We start from the raw sequence: 20,631 nt of genomic DNA, 5'->3' as shown, positions 1-20,631 counted from the left end.
AGTCATTGTCCATTTGGAAGACCCAGTTACACTACCGATCAAAAGTTTGGGGTTACTTAGAAATGTCCTTGTTTTTGAAAGAAAAGCACATTGTTTGTCCAAAACAACATCAAATTGATCAGAAATACAGTGTAGACATTGTTAACGTTGTAAATGACTTTTGTTTCTGGAAACGGCAGATTTTTAATGGAATATCTACATAGGCATACAGAGGTCCATTATCAGCAACCATCACTCCTATGTTCCAATGACACGTTGTTTTAGCTAATCCAAGTTTATAATTTTAAAAGGCTAATTGATCATTAGAAACCCCTTTTGCAATTATGTTAGCACAGCTTAAAATTGTTATGCCAATTAAAGAAGCAATAAAACTAGCCTTCTTTAGACTAGTTGACTATCTGGAGCATCAGCATTTGTGGATTTGATTACAGGCTCAAAATGGGCAGAAACAAAGACCTTTCTTCAGAAACTCGTCAGTCTATTCTTGTTCTGAGAAATTATGGCTATTCCATGCGAGAAATTGCCAAGAAAATGAAAATCTCGTACAACGCTGTGTACTACTCCCTTCATAGAACAGTGCAAACTGGCTCTAACCAGAATTGAAAGAGGAGTGGTAGGCCCTGGTGCACAACTGAGCAAGAGGACAAGTACATTAGAGTGTCTAGTTTGACAAACAGACGCCTCACAAGTCCTCAACTGGCAGCTTCATTAAACAGTACCCGCAAAACACCAGGTCTCAACATCAACAGTGAAGAGGCGACTCCGGGATGCTGGCCATCTAGGCAGAGTTGCAAAGAAAAAGCCATATATCAGACTGGCTAATAAAAAGAAAAGATGAGGATGGGAAAAAGAACACAGACACTGGACAGAGGAACTCTGCCTAGAAGCCCAGCATCCCGGAGTCGCCTCTTCACTGTTGATGTTGAGACTGGTGTTTTGCAGGTACTATTATTAAATTAAACTGGATGCACTTGTAAAGATAGTCGTCTTAGCCCTTCCTGTAATAAGGTATTTCTGTTAAAAAAAAATTGAATGAATTAAGCAAACATTTTTAAAAAACTGTTTTCGCTTTGTCATTATGGGGTATTGTGTGTTGATTGATTTAAAAAAACATGTAATTTAATCAATTTTAGAATAGGACTGTAACGTAACAAAATGTGGAAAAAGTCAATGGGTCTGAATGAATACTTTCCGAATGCACTGTAGTAACCTAACATAGCAGGTGTAAAAGAAATGCCTGAAACTAGATCCCCTACATATTCTTTCCATTTCCCTAGAAAACCAGAACATCTGGTTGTTGGGGACTCGGCAGAGGCTACACAGTTAGTAACACCTCTTATGTATCGGTAGGTAGCTAACTGCCAACTCTCTCTCACTCCTCAGGTGCGTTTGCCAAGGTCAAAGAGAGTCAGCGGATGAGCGACGAAGGAAAGATGGACCAGGACGAGGCGGACGGAGTGCGTAAACGCTGCCGGACAGTGGGATTTGCCCTGCAAGCCGAGATTAACCACTTCCACCAGCGCCGTGAGGTGGACTTCAAGGAAATGATGCAGGCCTACCTCAAACAGCAGATAGCCTTCTACCAGCGTGTGGGCCAACAGCTGGAGCGTACCCTGCACATATATGACAACCTGTAGAGGCTGGGCCTATCATCATTCCAAACGTTATCCTTCTGATCCAAAATGGCCGCCCAGTTCAACAGGGCCTCCCCAGGGGTTGCCAAAAAATCCTAGTGAAAACAGAGACATGTCTATAGTTGGGAAAGTGTATAACTTTATTCTATTTTTTTCATGGTGGACCATTATAGTCACACAAACCCTGGCTTGAAAGAAGAGAGGGGTTGCTGAGGTTGCTGCCTTAGAAAGATGACTTTCTGCTTATTTTGGCCTGAATAGACAGAAAGAGGGAATGTACTTGAAGAGACTGGGGAAGCCAGTTTGTGTACTTCACGCAACAGTCACTTTCCAGGCTGGATTTCAAAGTCGAAATTGTTGGTTGCAAGGGACTGTTTTGACCAAAATGTTATTTTTTTTATTTTATATGTTAGCAACCAATCTCAATGTATTAAATCATTGGTGGCATTTAATCATTCTTTGTAGAGGGTCAAAGATAGGCATGTGTAGCCTTAATGCTTAGACAATTTTCTGTTGATGATAGAAACTGAACTCCATTGGTGTAATGTATGATAGCCATGTCAGAATAAGGGCTCGACTGCTCAGGGGTTCAGTGCAAACATGTTACATTAATGTATTTTCTTGAATTAGCTCTCCATACAAGCCAAGTTCCAAGAGGCAGCAGCTGCACTACATAGTTTAAGATCCTGTCCTGTGGTCCCTGTCAGTGCCTTAAGGAACCAAGCATTTGAGTGTGATTTTTGTAACAAATGTCTTCACCTGCCTCTGTTTTCCATTTGAGGAGAAACAGGCCCTTGGCTGAGTAGTTGAGTTTGCACAGAGGCTTTGTAACCGTGGACCATGGTGTTGAGTCTGTGCGTGCATGTGTGATTGTAATTTGATAGATTGCTTGTTCTTTCTGTTGCAAAAAACATTTGAAGTTGGAAGTACTTAATGTTACTTAATGTTACAATAAGAGGTACTGCATGTTGGTTCCAACCTTAAAAGTAACAATGGGAAATGCTTTTGTCTGGATAAGGACATTTCTGTGCATCCGCCAGAAACTCTAAATGGGAAGATGGGAAACTCCTTTCAATTCGTATTATTATATTCCTATTTAATTTACAAATCTCGTGACGTGCCTATGAGACATGGCTGTATCTAAGTGGATTTGTATTTAGATGAGCCTGCTAGCTAGCTACATTTAACTACTACAAACTCATTTAAATCACAATAAATAAAGGTTAACTTACTTGTTTTTTGCTGTCCATTGGCAGCATTTGACTTGCGAACATCACATGATCAGCATGTGAGCATGAGTCAGCAATATTAAAAAAGTACTTCCGGGTCCCCCATGTAATAGTACAAAACCATTCATGCTTTTTTTTAACCTTTATTTAAGTCAGTTAAGAAGGTTAACTGCCTGTTCAGGGGCAGAATGACAGATTTGTACCTTGTCAGCTCGGGGGTTTGAACTTGCAGCCTTCCGGTTACTAGTCCAACACTCTAACCACTAGGCTACCCTGCCACCCCATATACAGTACCAGTCAAAAGTTTGGACACACCTACTCATTCCAGAGCTTTTCTTTATTTGTACACTTTTTTTTACACTGTAGAATAATCGTGAGGACATCAAAACTATGAAAATAACACATGGAATCATGTAGTAACCAAAAAAGTGTAGCCACCCTTTTCCTTGATGACAGCTTTGCACACTCTTGGCAATCTCTCAAACAGCTTCACCTGGAATGCTTTTCCAACAGTCTTGAATGAGTTCCCACATATGCTGAGCACACATATGCTGAGCAACTCATCCCAAACCATCTCAATTAGGTTGAGCTTGGGTGATTGTGGAGGCCAGGACATCTGATGCAGCACTCCATCACTCTCCTTCTTGATCAAATAGCCCTTACAAAGCCTGGAGGTGTGTTGGGTCATTGTCCTGTTGAAAAACAAATGATAGTCACACTAAGAGCAAACAAGATGGGATGGCGTTTCGCTGCATAAAACTGGTAGCCAAGCTGGTTAAGTGTGCCTTGAATTCTAAATAAATCAAAGACAGTGTCACCAGCAAAGCACCCCGACACCATCACACCTCCTTCTCCATGGTTCACATGGGAACTACACATGCGGAGATCATTCGTTTACATTCTCTGCGTCTCAGAAAGACGGAATCAAAAATCGCACATTTGGACTCATCAGACCAAAGGACAGATTTCCAATGGTCTAATGTCCATTGCTAGTGTTTCTTGGCCCAAGCAAGTCTCTTCTTCTTATCGGTGTCCTTTAGTAGTGGTTTCTTTGCAGCAATTCAACCATGAAGGCCTGATTCACGCAGTCAGTCTCCTCTGAACAGTTGATGTTGATGTGTCCGTTACTTGAACTCAGTGAATAATTTATTTGGGCTGCAATTTCTGAGGCTGGTAACTCTAATGAACGTATCCTTTGCAGCAGAGGTACTGTAACTCTGGGTCTTCCTTTCCTGTGGTGGTCCACATGAGAGCCAGTTTCATCATAGTGCTTGAGGGTTTTTGCGACTGCACTTGAAGAAACTTTCAAAGTTCTTGAAATGTTCCATATTGACTGACGTTCAAGTCCTAAAGTAATGATGGACTGTCGTTTCTCTTTGCTAATTTGAGATGTTCTTTCCATAATAGGTACTTGGTCTTTTACCAAATAGGGCTATCTTCTGTATACCCCTCCTACCTTGTCACAACACAACCGATTGTCTCAAATGCATTAAGAAGGAAAACATTTACTTTTAAGAAGGCACACCTTAATTGAAATGCATTCCAGTTGACTATCTGACGATGCTGGTTGACATAATGCCAATAGTGTGCAAAGCTGTCAACTTTGAAGAATCTAAAATCTAAAATATATTTTGATTTGTTTAACACTTTTTTGGTTACTACATAATTCCATATGTGTTATTTCATAGTTTTGATGTCTTCATTATTATTCAACAATGTAGAAAATAGTACAAATATAGAAAAACCCTTGAATGAGTAGGTGTGCCCAAACTTTTGACTGGTACTGTATGAAAAATAATTGTCTAAACTTTAACAATTATTCCAATTTGTTTATATTTAAGTGACATCAAATAATTGCGAATCACTGTAAATGGAATACATATTGGCTTACAGCAAGAACTATGCTGGGTGCCGCAGTAAAAGTATTGTAGGGAATACTCAGTAGGGTCTGTAGAATGTATACATGTTGTCATTCCATGGGGCTCTGAATAATACGGAGTGTTGCTGGCCTTTTACTCCACCTATTCCATTGCCTCCCGAATGACATCACATGTACACTTACTACACTACAAAAAACCCTCTAGCCAAACAACAGTGCAGGGCCTTCTCACTGAATTAAAGGGCAACTACACTCAAAATCTTAGATTTTCCCAGATCTCAAAAGTTAACCCCTGATGTGGTTTAAGCATTGTTGTGAACACAGAAAATCTTGAATCTACATAAAGTTCTTCATACACGTGTTGTCATGCAGTCAATATGCTGTTCTGACCTTGTGTGCAAAGTCAAATGTCACGGACAAATCAATACGAAAATATACATGTTCTTTCAGCAATCAATTTTGTCTTTTTAAAAAGTGTGAAAAAAATGGGTAAACCTGAAAAAATGGGGTAATAAGAAACCTAGAAATACAAAACTAAGAAAAAAAATACAAAAAATATAAACAGATTTTTAAAAGGCCCTACCAACATTTTCTGCACTTTAGAGTGTTTCATCCTGCAGAACAGCATTTTTTGGGAAGTTTAGGTCAGGTCAAATATTGACTATGCACCCAAGAGGGGAAAAGGTTGTGCCATCCTAGAAATGTTTTTGGGAAATCTAATATAATACATAAAATGTAGCAGACACTATCCAAAGTGACTTAGTCATGTGTGAGTACATTTTTGTGTATGGGTGTCCCGGGAATCAAACCCAATATTCTGGCGTTGCAATGCTCTACCAAGATGCATGACAGTGTTAGAAATGCTTTATAAAACCTCAATTTAATATAATTGATAAGGCCTTTATTAATCAGTGCTTATGCCACCCTTTATAAAGCACAGGTTTATGTCATATTTGACATAGTGGGTTATGGGTTATAGTCGGTTATACATTTGACATTGGTGGTTATGTCACACAGTTATGCTACATTTAAGAACCCTTTATAAAGCATGACATATCGTTGTAGATGCTGTGTTTTTTTCTCCATATCCCACTCCCCATGAGACACCCTCAGAGAGTGGGATATCCAAAAAAACACATTTCCAATTCACACATGCGTATTATTCAAACGTGTACATGTGTGAACTAGGACATATGTAAGCATCCGTATTATTATTTCCATTCACCTCAATTTGGCAGGACAAAAAGCAATCACCAAAATAACAATACTGTAAATTATTGGATGATGTCCTCGTTTTTCCTGTAATGCTTGAGACCATAGTTCCAGTTAATAAACAAAGACTGCTTTGAATTACCTTCTCAGTAAACAACAAATGTCTGACTCTGTTTATGACTCGGTACTAAGTGTTGTCTCAATGGCTGTTCCACTTCCAACATACATTCCCAAGTATGGGCAGATGTTAAAACCAGGTGTTTCACAACCCTTCTTTTTGAAGTGTCCTCATCTTCTCTCCTGTATTTTTGCTGCACACATCTCAGTTACTCAAAGACCAAAGTAACACTATTTAGCACTCAGTTTCAAATGAAAGAAAAGAGCCTCTCAATAAATAGCTCTGCACACAATGCCCCATAATGACAAAGCGAAAACAGATTTTTAGAAGTTTTAGCAAATACAAAACTGAAATACCTTATTTACATAAGTATTCAGACCCTTTGCTATGAGACCCGGAATTTAGCTCAGGTGGATCCTGTTTCCAATTAGATGTTTCTAGGAGACCACCTGTGGTAAATTCAATTGATTGGACATGATTTGGAAAGGCACGCACCTGTTTATATAAGGTCCCACAGTTGACAGTGCATGTCAGAGCAAAAACCAAGCCATGAGTTCAAAATAATTGTCCGTAGAGCTCTGAGACAAGATGTCGAGTCACAGATCTGGGGAAGAGTATCTATAAATTTCTGCAGCATTGAAGGTCCCCAAGAACACAATGGCCTCCATCATTCTTAAACGGAAGAAGTCTGGAACCACCAAGACTCTTCCTAGAGCTGGCCGTCCAGCCAAACTGAGAAATCGGGGGAGAAGGGCCTTGGTCAGGGAGGTGACCAAGAACCCGATGGTCACTGACAGAGCCCCAGAGTTCCGCTGTGGAGATGAGAGAAACTTCCAGAAGGACAACCATCTCTGCAGCACTCCACCAATCAGATATTTATGGTAGAGTGGTCAGACGAAAGCCACTCCTTAGTAAAAGGCACATTACAGCCCCCCGGGAGTTTGCCAAAGGCTACCTAAAGGACTCTCAGACCATGAGAAACAAGATTCTCTGGTCGGATTAAATCTTTGACCTGAATGCCAAGTGTCACATCTGGATGAAACCTGGCACCATCCCTACAGTGGAGCATGGTGGTGGAGATGTTTTTCAGTGGCTGGGACTGGGAGACTAGTCAGGATCGAGAGAAAGATGAACGGAGCAATGTACAGAGAGATCCTTGATGAAAACATACTCCAGGGGGCTCAGGACCTCAGACTGGGGCGAACGTTCACCTTCCAAGAGGACAACGACCCTAAGCACACAGCCAAGACAACGCAGGAGTGGCTTCTGGATACAAGTCTCTGAATGTCCTTGAGTGGCTCAGCCAGAGCCCGGACTTTAATCAGATCTAACTTCTCTGGAGAGACCTGAAAATAGCTGTGCAGCAACACTCCCCATCCAACCTGACAGAGCTTGAGAGGATCTGCAGAGATGAATGGGAGAGACTCCCCAAATAGAGGTGTGCCAAGCTTTGTAGCTCATACCCAAGGCTGTAATCACTGCCAAAGTTGCTTCAACATAGTACTGAGTAAGGGGTCTGAATGCTTATGTAAATGTGATATGTTTTCTATTTTTAATACATTTAATACAAAATCTGTTTTGAGGTATTGAATAAGGCTGTAATGTACCAAAATGTGCAAAACTTCAAGGGCTCTGACTACTTTCTGAATGCACTGTAAAATAATATAATTTCCCATTGTTTTGCATTCAATATAGCTCAGTATTTGTATTATTTATTTTATAGTCTTTCAAGGATGCCAAATATTTTGGAGGTGACTGTAAGTGTAACGGCTTTCTTCCGTCAAAGGAGAGGAGGACCAAAATGCAGTGTAGTTCGTGTTCAACATGTTTAATGAAAGACGATAACGTGAACAATACACAAATACAAAATAACAAACGTGGCAAAACCGAAACAGTCCTATCTGGTGCAGAGAACACAAAGACAGGAAACAACAACCCACAAACCCCAAACAAAAAACAAGCTACCTAAATATGGTTCCCAATCGGAGACAATGACTAACACCTGCCTCTGATTGAGAACCATAGCAGGCCATACATAGAAATGGACAAACTAGACACACAACATAGAATGCCCACCCAGCTCACGTCCTGACCAACACTAAAACAAGGAAAACACAAAATAACTATAGTCAGAACGTGACAGTAAGTAAGAACATTTCAATATGTTGTAGTATTGAAATATTCCATTTGAGTGAGCTGATTGTCATGAGAGTTTCATGTGACTGACTGTCTTTTTATCTTTTTATTTGTAATGTTACATTTCCATGGCGGTATGGTCCTTTCATACTAAAGAAGGGGGGCTGCTCCAAAGACAGCTGACTACTGCAATTAAACACTGACATAAAGAGAAGAGAGACATACAGAACAATGAAAATAAAATGTCATAATGCAATGAATTAATAGTAATGTAGTAACTACCCTTTTCCTTGATGACAGCTTTGCACACTATTGGCATTCTCTCAACCAACTTCATTAGGTAATCACCTGGAATGCATTTCAATTAACAGGTGTGCCTTGTTAAAGGTACATTTGTTGAATTTCTTGCTTAATGCGTTTGACACAATCAGTTGTGTTGTGACAAGGTAGGGGTGGTATACAGAAGATAGCCCTATTTGGAAAAGACCAAATTCATATTATGGCAAGAACAGCTCAAATAAGCAAAGATAAATGACAGTCCATCATTACTTTTAGACATGAAGGTCAGTCAATACAGAAGATTTCAAGAAGTGCAAACGCAAAATCCATCAAGCGCTATGAGAAAACTGGCTCTCATGAGGACCGCTGTCACGCCCTGACCATAGAGAGCCCTTGTTTATCTATGGTGTGGTAGGTCAGGGCATGACTGGGGGTGATCTAGTTTATTTATTTCTATGTGGTGTTCTAGTTTATTTTCTATGTTGGTGATTTGTATGATTCCCAATTAGAGGCAGCTGGTAATCGTTGTCTCTAATTGGGGATCATATTTAAGTAGCTGTTTTTCCCACCTGTGTTTGTGGGATAATGTTTATGTGTAGTTGCATGTTAGCACTCCATTGTCGTCACGGTTCGTTTATTCTTTATTGTTTTGTTGTGTGGTTCACTTACTTTAAATAAAAAAAGATGTGGAACCCAGATCACGCTGCACGTATGCTTCCAACGATCGTGACAACCGCCACAGGAAAGGAAGACCCAGAGTTACCTCTGCTGCAGAGATGGGTTCATTAGAGTTTCCAACCTAAGAAATTGCAGCCCAAATAAATGCTTTACAGAGTTCAAGTAACATCTCAACATCAACTGTTCAGAGGAGACTGTGTGAATCAAGCCTTCACGGTCACATTGCTGATTTATTGTTTTTATTTCTAAAAGACACCAATAAGAAGAAGAGACTTGCAAGAAACATGAGCAATGGACATTAGACCGATGGAAATCTGTCCTTGGTCTGATGAGTCGGTGAACGGATTACCTCTGCATGTGTCATTCCCACAGTGAAGCAGGAGGAGGTGTGATGATGTGGGGGTGCTTTGCTGGTGATACTGCAGGTGATTTACTTAGAATTCAAGGCACACTTAATCAGCGTGGCTACCACAGCATTCTGCAGCGATACACCATCCCATCTGGGTTGTGTTTAGTGGGGCTATCATTTAATTTTCAAGGGGACAATGACCCAACACACCTCCAGGCTGTGTAAGTGCTATTTGACCAAGAAGGAGAGTGATGAAATGCTGCATCAGATGACCTGGCCTCCACAATCACCCGACCTCAACCAAACTGAGACGTTTTGGGATGAGTTGGACCACAGAGTGAAGGAAAATCAGCCAACAAGTGCTCAACATATGTGGGAACTCCTTCAAGACTGTTGGGAAAGCATTCCAGGTGAAGTTGGTTGAGAGAATGCTAAGAGTATGCAAAGCTGTCATCAAGGCAAAGGGTGGCTTATTTGAAGAATCTGAAATGTTGATTTGTTTAACACTTTTGGAGGGTGAGGGTTCAGCCAGATATACATTCAGCAGTCCATCTGTCCTTTCAAGCATCAGAAGACAGTTTAAACGTTCATGACATGACTATGAATGAGACTATTCCTTCCTTTTTCTATTTTCTGGGAAGAGGGATTGTGCTAGATACTGTTGCATCTCTGTCTTCCTGTAAAACTCAGTGAGTGATTCCCCATGTACAGTAGTTCCCCTCCCCCCTAAAATCTTTCTCAATTCATCTTTCCAATGTCCCTCCCTTTCAGGTCTTCTTCAATGTGTTTTGTTGAGGAGGCGAGGAGAGAAGATACGAAGAATCAATAAAATATTATAATTGAGAAAGAGCCCTTTTGTTGTCTGACATCTGTATTGTACTGCAGGCATAATCAACATCCCTGCTGGGAAGATTAGATTGTGCTACTGTATATATTTTCCGATAAAGCCAAATAGTGAGCTATACCTCAGCTCCACACTTCCCCTCAGTATTAACCTGTTGTTTTTATGATGTCTATAGAGATCCCATAGGGAATTCTGGTCAGCAGTGTGCTGGATTGATGGTGCTAGTATCCTAGATGCCTTCTCCTGCCGTTGTGCGCTTGAGCAAGTCATGCAACCACTAAAACTGCTGCAGTGGTGCTGTGCTGAGGTTAGAACTGTTGTTCCAACCCCTCTGTGTGCATGCATGCGTCTCTGACATCCGTTTTGTTATATGCATTGTTGGGGATTAGTGAAATACAAGTAGTTTGTAGTCTATGGCATTTCAGATTTGCATATTAAAATTTTTCACGAAGTAGCTTAGATTTAGTGAACTACTTTTTTATCGTAACTTTAGTTAAGTAAAGTATATTTTATTAAGGGTAGCTTTAGTGTAACTTAACTTATTCCAGTGTGAAGTCATGGATAGTTTGGTAAACTATATTTTCAGAGTCTCTTCCCAAATACCGGTTCTAAGCCATGATCAACATCCCTGTAGTGGCTCTGCGGGTGTGGTCATGAAGAAGTGGAAGCATCATGGGAGCTGCTAAGTTTGCGAGAGCTGCTACGATTGCCTTTGTGACCTCCCTGCTAGGTTACTTCCTGTCCCTCTTCTTCCTTGCCATGGGCTGTGACAACACCAAGGTGGCCAGGTTAACCACATCATACACAGGGTATGTCTCCTGTCAAAGATGACAATAAACCTTCCCCTCCTCATTGGGAGCAAGTAGTTATTCTGAGTCTATGAAAAGAAAGTCACTCAAAATAGAGTCTATGAACTGAGCGAGACGGTTTGTGTAACCATGCAACCGTCAGTGTAGCTGGCAGTAGATGTTTGTTTACTCTAAATACCTCAAAATTATGTTCATGACCTATAATTTAGTAAATCAAATCAAATTTATTTATATAGCCCTTCGTACATCAGCTGATATCTCAAAGTGCTGTACAGAAACCCAGCCTAAAACCCCAAACAGCAAGCAATGCAGGTGTAGAAGCACGGTGGCTAGGAAAAACTTCCATAGAAAGGCCAAAACCTAGGAAGAAACCTAGAGAGGAACCAGGCTATGTGGGATGGCCAGTCCTCTTCTGGCTGTGCCGGGTGGAAATTATAACAGAACATGGCGAAGATGATCAAATGTTCATAAATGACCAGCATGGTCCAATAATAATAAGGCAGAACAGTTGAAACTGGAGCAGCAGCACGGCCAGGTGGACTGGGGACAGCAAGGAGTCAGGTAGTCCTGAGGCATGGTCCTAGGGCTCAGGTCCTCCGAGAGAGAGAGAGAAAGAGAGAATTAGAGAGAGCACACTTAAATTCACACAGGACACCGAATAGGACAGGAGAAGTACTCCAGATATAACAAACTGACCCTAGCCCCCCGACACATAAACTACTGCAGCATAAATACTGGAGGCTGAGACAGGAGGGGTCAGGAGACACTGTGGCCCCATCCGAGGACACCCCTGGACAGGGCCAAACAGGAAGGATATAACCCCACCCACTTTGCCAAAGCACAGCCCCCACACCACTAGAGGGATATCTTCAACCACCAACTTACCATCCTGAGACAAGGCCGAGTATAGCCCATAAAGATCTCCGCCACGGCACAACCCAAGGGGGGGGGGGGGCGCCAACCCAGACAGGAAGATCGCATCAGTGACTCAACCCACTCAAGTGACGCACCCCTCCCAGGGACGGTATGAAAGAGCCCCAGTAAGCCAGTGACTCAGCCCCTGTAATAGGGTTAGAGGCAGAGAATCCCAGTGGAAAGAGGGGAACTGGCCAGGCAGAGACAGCAAGAGCGGTTCGTTGCTCCAGAGCCTTTCCGTTCACCTTCCCACTCCTGGGCCAGACTACACTCAATCATATGACCCACTGAAGAGATGAGTCTTCAGTAAAGACTTAAAGGTTGAGACCGAGTTTGCATCTCTTACATGGCCATTCCATAAAAATTGAGCTCTATAGGAGAAAGCCCTGCCTCCAGCTGTTTGCTTAGAAATTCCAGGGACAATTAGGAGGCCTGCGTCTTGTGACCGTAGCGTACGTGTAGGTATGTACGGCAGGACCAAATCAGAGAGATAGGTAGGAGCAAGCCCATGTAATGCTTTGTAGGTTAGCAGTAAAACCTTGAAATCAGTCCTTGCCTTGACAGGAAGCCAGTGTAGGGAGGCTAGCACTGGAGTAATATGATCACATTTTTTGGTTCTAGTCAGGATTCTAGAAGCCGTATTTAGCACTAACTGAAGTGTATTTATTGCTTTATTCCTGGGTAGCCGGAAAGTAGAGCATTGCAATAGTCTAATCTAGAAGTAACAAAAGCATGGATTAATTTTTCTGCATCATTTTTGGACAGAAAGTTTCTGATTTTTGCAATGTTACGTAGATGGAAAAAAGCTGCCCTTGAAATGGTCTTGATATGTTCTTCAAAAGAGAGATCAGGGTCCAGAGTAACGCCGAGGTCCTTCACAGTTTTATTTGAGACGACTGTACAACCATTAAGATTAATTGTCAGATTCAACAGAATATCTCTTTGTTTCTTGGGACCTAGAACAAGCATCTGTTTTGTCCGAGTTTAAAAGTAGAAAGTTTGCAGCCATCCACTTCCTTATGTCTGAAACACATGCTTCTAGCGAGGGCAATTTTGGGGCTTCACCATGTTTCATTGAAATGTACAGCTGTGTGTCATCCGCATAGGAACAACGACATTTACAGTTGATTTGTCAGAGGACAAACCATTCACAGAGACAAATTGATATCTTTCCGACAGATAAGATCTAATCCAGGCCAGAACTTGTCCGTGTAGACCAATTTGGGTTTCCAATCTCTCCAAAAGAATGTGGTGATCGATGGTATCAAAAGCAGCACTAAGGTCTAGGAGCACGAGGACAGATGCAGAGCCTCGGTCTGATGCCATTAAAAGGTAATTTACCACCTTCACAAGTGCAGTCTCAGTGCTATGATGGGGTCTAAAACCAGACTGAAGCATTTTGTAAACATTGTTTGTCTCCAGGAAGCCAGTGAGTTGCTGCGCAACAGCCTTTTCTAAAATGTTTGAGAGTAATGGAAGATTCGATATAGGCTGATAGTTTTTTATATTTTCTGGGTCAAGGTTTGGCTTTTTCAAGAGAGGCTTTATTACTGCCACTTTTAGTGAGTTTGGTACACATTCGGTGGATAGAGAGCCGTTTATTATGTTCAACATAGGAGGGCCAAGCACAGGAAGCAGCTCTTTCAGTAGTTTAGTTGGAATAGGATCCAGTATGTAGCTTGAAGGTTTAGAGGCCATGATTATTTTCATCAATGTTTCAAGAGATATAGTACTAAAACACATGAGTGTCTACCTTGATCCTAGCTCCTGGCAGTTGTGCATACTCAGGACAACTGACCTTTGGAGGAATACGCAGATTTAATGAGGGGTCTGTAATTTGCTTTCTAATGAGCATGATCCTTTCCTCAAAGAAGTTCATGAATTTATTACTGCTGATGTGAAAGCCATCCTCTCTTGGGGAATGCTGCTTTTTAGTTAGCTTTGTGACAGTATCAAAAATAAATTTGGGGTTGTTATTATTTTCCTCAATTAGGTTGGAAAAATAGGATGATCGAGCAGCAGTGAGGGCTCTTCGATACTGCACGGTCCTGTCTTTCCAAGCTAGTCGGAAGACTTCCAGTTTGGTGTGGCACCATTTCCGTTCCAATTTTCTGGAAGCTTGCTTCAGAGCTCGGGTATTTTCTGTATACCAGGGAGCTAGTTTCTTATGACAAATGTTTTTAGTCGTTAGCGGTGCAACTGCATCTAGGGTTTTGCGCAAGGTTAAATTGAGTTTCTCAGTTAGGTTGTTAATTGATTTTTGTCCTCTGACGTCCTTGGGTAGGCAGAGGGAGTCTGGAAAGGCGTCAAGGAATCTTTGGGTTGTCTGAGAATTTATAGCACGACTTTTGATGCTCCTTGGTTGGGGTCTGAGCAGATTATTTGTTGCGATTGCAAACATAATTAAATGGTGGTCCGATAGTCCAGGATTATGAGGAAAAACATTAAGATCCACAACATTTATTCCATGGGACAAAACTAGGTCAAGAGTATGACTGTGGCAGTGAGTAGGTCATGTTGGACAAAACCCACTGAATTGATGATGGCTCCGAAAGCCTTTTGGAGTGGGTCTGTGGACTTTTCCATGTGAATACTAGTCACCAAAAATGTGAATATTATATGCTATGACTACAATGTCCGATAGGAATTCAGGGAACTCAGTGGGGAACGCTGTATATGGCCCAGGAGGCCTGTAAACAGTAGCTATAAAATACGATTGAGTAGGCTGCATAGATTTCTTGACTAGAAGCACAAAAGACAAAAACGTTGTTTTGTTTTTTTTGTAAATTGAAATTTGCTATTGTAAATGTTAGCAACACCCCTGTCTTTGCGGGATGCGCGGGGGATATGGTCACTAGTGTAACGAGGAGGTGAGGCCTCAGTTAACACAGTAAATTCATCAGGCTTAAGCCATGTTTCAGTCAGGCCAATCACATCAAGATTATGATCAGTGATTAGTTCATTGACTATAACTGCCTTGGAAGTGAGGGATCTAACATTAAGTAGCCCTATTTTGAGATGTGAGGTTTCACAATCTCTTTCAATAATGGCAGGAATGGAGGAGGTCTTTATTCTAGTGAGATTGCTAAGGCGAACACCACCATGTTTAGTTTTGTCCAACCTAGGTCGAGGCACAGACACGGTCTCAATGGGGATAGCTGAGCTGACTACACTGACTGTGCTAGTGGCAGACTCCACTAAGCTGGCAGGCTGGCTAACAGCCTGCTGCCTGGCCTGCACCCTATATCATTGTGGAGCTAGGGGAGTTATGGCCCTGTCTATGTTCATAGATAAGATAAGAGCACCCCTCCAGCTAGGATGGAGTCCGTCACTTCTCAACAGGCCAGGCTTGGTCCTGTTTGTGGGTGAGTCCCAGAAAGAGGGCCAATTATCTACAAATCCTATCTTTTGGGAGGGGCAGAAAACAGCTTTCAACCAGCGATTGAGTTGTGAGACTCTGCTGTAGAGCTCATCACTCCCCCTAACTGGGAGGGAGCCAGAGATAATTACTCGATGCCGACACATCTTTCTAGCTGATTTACACGCTGAAGCTATGTTGCGCTTGGTGACCTCTGACTGTTTCATCCTAACATCGTTGGTACCGACGTGGATAACAATACCCCTATACGCTCTACACTCGCCAGTTTTAGCTTTAGCCAGCACCATCTTCAGATTAGCCTTAACGTCGGTAGCCCTGCCTCCTGGTAAACAGTGTATGATCGCTGGATGATTCGTCTTAAGTATAATACTGCGGGTAATGGAGTCGCCAATGACTAGGGTTTTCAATTTGTCAGAGCTAATGGTGGGAGGCTTCGGCGTCTCAGACCCCGTAACGGGAGGAGTAGAGACCAGAGAAGGCTCGGTCTCTGGCTCCGACTCGCTGCTTAATAAGGAGAACCGGTTGAAAGTTTCTGTTGGCTGAATGAGCGACACCGGTGGAGCATTCCTACAGCATTTCCCTCCAGAAGCCATGAGAAAGTTGTCCGGCTGCGGGGACAGTGTGAGGGGATTTATACTACTATCTGAACTTACTGGTGACACAGACGCTGTTTCATCCTTTCCTACATTGAAATTACCCTTGCCTGACAATTGCGTCTGAAGCTGGGCTTGCAGCACAGCTATCCTCGCCGTAAGGCAATTGTTCTCCTGTATATTATGAGTACAGCGACTGCAATTAGAAGGCATCATGTTAATGTTACTACTTAGCTTCAGCTGTTGGAATTCCTGACGAACCATGTAAGGTGTCCGGAGTGAAATAGTTGAATTTAAAAAAGTTGAGTAAGGGAAAAACTCAAAATATAAACGGTAATTAAAAAGTAAAAACTGTAAAGTTGTCAGTTAGCAAAGTAAGGTTAGCAAAGTAAGGTTACGCACAGCAGCACGTAAACAAGTCTGTAAGTTGTGAACAGGCCGTGGCTCGGATGATTGTCCTTGATCATCTTTTTGCCCTTCCTGTGACATCGGGTACTGTAGCTGTCCTGGAGGGCAGGCAGTGTGCCCCCGGTGATGAGTTGGGCGGACCGCACCACCCTCTGGAGAGCCCTGCGGTTGTGGGCTGTGTAGAGGGTGGTGCGGTCTGCCCAACGTATCACCGGTTGGACGTACTGCCAAATTCTCTAAGACATGGTAGAGAAATGAACATTAAATCATCTGGCAACAGCTCTGGTGGACAATCCTGCAGTCAGCATGCCAATTGCACACTCCACTCAAATCTTGAGATATCTGTGGCATTGTGTTGTGTGACAAAACTGCACATTTTAGAGTGACCTTTAATTGTCCCCAGCATAAGGTGCATCTGTGTAATAATCAGCTTCTTGATATGCCACACCTGCCAGGCGGATGGATTATCTTGGCAAAGGAGAAATGCTCACTAACAGGGATGTAAACAAATTTGTGCACAAAATTTGCGAGAAATACGCTTTTTGGGCATATAGAACATTCCTGGGATTTTATTTCAGTTAATAAAACATGGGACCAACACTTTAAGTTGCATTTTATATTTTTGTTCAGTGTAAAAAAAATCTGCCCCCAAAAAAATTATTTTGAAATCACAAACAGAAAAACCTTGTGTTTGTTTTATTTCACACCTATTCCCAACACATTTTGCCAAAACAACCTGCTGTAGGACGTTGGTACCCAGGCAGGCACTAATGTGTCTCTCTCTCCTCACTGAACGAATGACAAATGGATGAATGGGTGATAATTGTGCACCTTACTTCACAATTTAATTTAAATTAGGCCTAACTAAATGATAAGGAGGGTGAAGATGTTGATTTACTTTAGAAAGACAACAGTGTAATGATGAGCAGAAAATCATTTGACCGCGCGCCTTGGGGGTTGATTTTTTATTTTGTAAAAATAATCTGTTTTGGGACTGGTTTATTTACTTTAACCCTATTACTAATCAAACGTATTGCAAGGGAAACGAAAACAAGATACATGTTGCAGTAGGCTTTTCGAATAATGCTAAATGTATCCTTGACTCTATCCAGCTAAATAAACAATGCCAGCTCTGTTGCTAAAGGTAACATGTCAGCCTATTAATTATGAAAATATAAACAATGACCTGTTACTCGGCTATTCAAAATCAAATAGGCTACAAATTCACTATAGACTAACTCTTAATTTGTTTAATTTAGGCTAGACCAATTACAGACCATTCGGAAAGAATTCAGACACCATGACTTTTTCCACAATTTGTTATGTTATTCTAAAATGTATTTAAATGTAGTTTTTTCCTCATTAATCTATCACAATACTCCATAATGACAAGCGAAAAACAGGTTCAGACATTTCCGCATGTTTATAAAAAAAAATGGAAATATCTTATTTACATAAGTATTCAGACCCTTTGCTCAGGTGCATCCTGTTTCCATTGATCATTCTTGAGATGTTTCTACAACTTGGAGTCCACCTGTGGTAAAATCAATTGGTTGGACATGATTTGGAAAGGCACACCTGTCCATATAAGGTTCCATAGTTGACAATGTACGTCAGAGCAAAAACCAAGCCATAAGGTGCAAGGAATTGTCGGTAGACAAGATTGTGTCGAGGCACAGATCTGGGGAAGGGTACCGAAACATTTCTGCAGCATTGAAGGTCCCCAAGAACACAGTGGCTTCCATCATTCTTAAATGGTAGTAGTTTAAAAGAAACCATTAAGACTCTTCCTAGAGCTAGTCGCCCGGCCAAATTGAGCAATCGGGGGAGAAGGGCCTTGGTCAGGGAGGTGACCAAGAACCCGATGGTCACTCTGACAGAGCTCCAGAGTTCCTCTGTGGAGATGGGAGAATCTTCCAGACGGACAACCATCACTGCAGCACTCCACCAATCAGGCCTTTATGGTAGAGTGGCCAGATGGAATCCACTCCTCAGTAAAAGGCACATGACAGCCTGCTTGGAGTTTGCCAAAAGGCACCTAAATGACTCTCAGACCATGAAAAACAAGATTTTCTAGTCTGATGAAACCAAGAAAAAAGTATTTGGCTTGAATGCAAAGCATCACGTCTGGAGGAAACCTGGCACCAGCCATACAATGAAGCATGGTGGTGGCAGCATCATGCTGCGGGGATGTTTTTCAGTGGCAGGGACTGGGAGACTTGTCAGGATTAAAGGAAGGAAAGATGAACGGAGCATAGTACAGAGAGATCCTTGATGAAAACCTGCTCCAGAGCGCTCAGGACCTCAGACTAGGGCGAAGGTTCATCTTCCAAAAGGACAAAGACCCTAAGCACACAGCCAAGACAACGCAGGAGTGGCTTCGGGACAAGTCTCTGAATGTCCTTGAGTGGCCCAGCCAGAGCCCTGACTTGAACCCGATCGAATATCTCTGGAGAGACCTAAAAATAGCTGTGCAGCGACGCACCCCGTCCAGCCTGACTAAAGGGTCTGAATTCTTATAAATGTGTTATTTCAGTTTGATATTTTTTATACATTTGCAAACATTTCTAAAAACATGTTTTTGCTTTGTCATTATGGGGTTTTGTGTGTAGGTGGAGGAAAAAATACAATTGAATCAATTTTAGAATACCACAGAACGCAAACTGGCAGCGCGCATGCGCCACCGTGAGCTATTGTGCATACATTTATTTATTTTATTATTATTATTTTGCCCTAAACCAAACGCGATCACTATACGCAGGTTAAAATATCAAAACAAACTCTGAACTAATGACATTAATTTGGGGACAGGTCGAAAAGCCTTAAATATGTATGGCAATTTAGCTAGTTAGCATGCACTTGCTAGCTAATTTGTCCTATTTAGCTAGCTTGCTGTTGCTAGCTAATTTGTACTGGGATATAAACATTGAGTTATTTTACCTGAAATGCACAAGGTCCTCTACTCCGACAATTAATCCACACATAAAACGGTCAACCGAATTGTTTCTAGTCATCTCTCCTCCTTCCAGGCTTTTTCATCTTTGAACTTATACGGTGTTTGGCATCTACACGTTCATAGTATTACCACGACAACCGGCAAAACAGTTCGTCTTTCAATCACCCACGTGGGTATAACCAATGAGGAGATGGCACGTGGGTACCTGCTTCTATAAACCAATGAGGAGATGGGAGAGGCAGGACTTAAAACGCGATCTGCGTCAGAAATAGGAATTACTTCTATTTTAGCCCTTGGCAACGCAGACACTCGTTGGCGAGCGCGAGCAGTGTGGGTGCAATAATTGAATAACATAGATTCCTAAATTTATTGTGCAATGCTCGCGCACGTGACGCGAGTGGTGTAGTCAGCCTCTGAGCCTGTAACGTAACAAAATTTGGAAAAAGTCAATGGGTCTGAATACATTCCAAAGGCATGGTTTGTACCAAAGATACCTTAAATAAATAAAAATGTCATGTTTTTCTGCCATATATGCAGTAGGCAATGTATTGTATAACGACACAATCCTTATTTTAATTCAGTTTTTTTTTTTCAGGCTTAGGCTCAAATAAAGTCCTATGCTTGTGCATAAACTGTCACATCTGCTCCTGCAACCCCCTCTACTGCTCATCCTGTGTCTCCTTAACCTGCCGCCACTCCCCCAGTACTCTCTCTGTCTCCCTCTCTCTCTGTGTGTGTATGATTGTGTGGGCGGAGACAGGTGTGCTGGAGTCAGAGCAGATCCCCACCAGCTACTATTCAGATCCTGTTATCCTGTTTTTGCCACCATGGCCTTTTTTTGCCTTATATAGACTTGTTTGTACTGTATTATTGACTGTATGTTTGTTTTACTCCATGTGTAACTCTGTGTCGTTGTATGTGTCGAACTGCTTTGCTTTATCTTGGCCAGGTCGCAATTGTAAATGAGAACTTGTTCTCAACTTGCCTACCTGGTGAAGCTAAAGGTGAAGTAAAGGTAAAGGTGAAATAAAATAAAAATAAAAAATCCTGTTGTGCCTGTTTTCCTTGCCTGACGCTGTTTTCCTCTCCACTACAGTTCTGCCCGCTCTGACTGTGGTACCTGTCTCTAGTCCCACATCTCGTCATCCTGCTACTCTGTCCTGGTTTCCCCACTCCACTACTCCCTTGGATTCCCCTCCGGACCTGCTTACCC

The 20,631-nt window shown here is 42.0% G+C and overlaps 1 protein-coding gene across 2 annotated transcripts in view; it reads left to right on the top strand.

Moving 5' to 3' along the window:
- Window positions 1-6,115, top strand: part of LOC110525320 (sorting nexin-33-like) — a 41,288-nt gene extending 35,173 nt beyond the window's left edge. For both annotated transcript variants that reach the window (XM_090234778.1, XM_090234783.1), the window contains exon 3: window positions 1,384-6,115. In XM_090234778.1, the coding sequence (XP_090090904.1) occupies window positions 1,384-1,637 (254 nt within the window). In that variant the 3' untranslated portion in view covers window positions 1,638-6,115. The remainder of the gene's footprint in view (window positions 1-1,383) is intronic.
- Window positions 6,116-20,631: the final 14,516 nt, after the last annotated feature.

The sequence above is a fragment of the Oncorhynchus mykiss genome, chromosome 1 (assembly GCF_057628025.1).
Source record: "Oncorhynchus mykiss isolate SJ-2025 chromosome 1, ASM5762802v1, whole genome shotgun sequence".
Lineage (NCBI taxonomy): Eukaryota > Metazoa > Chordata > Actinopteri > Salmoniformes > Salmonidae > Oncorhynchus > Oncorhynchus mykiss.
Note: the sequence above shows the minus strand (reverse complement) of the source record. Positions and strands in the feature narration are given on the sequence as shown.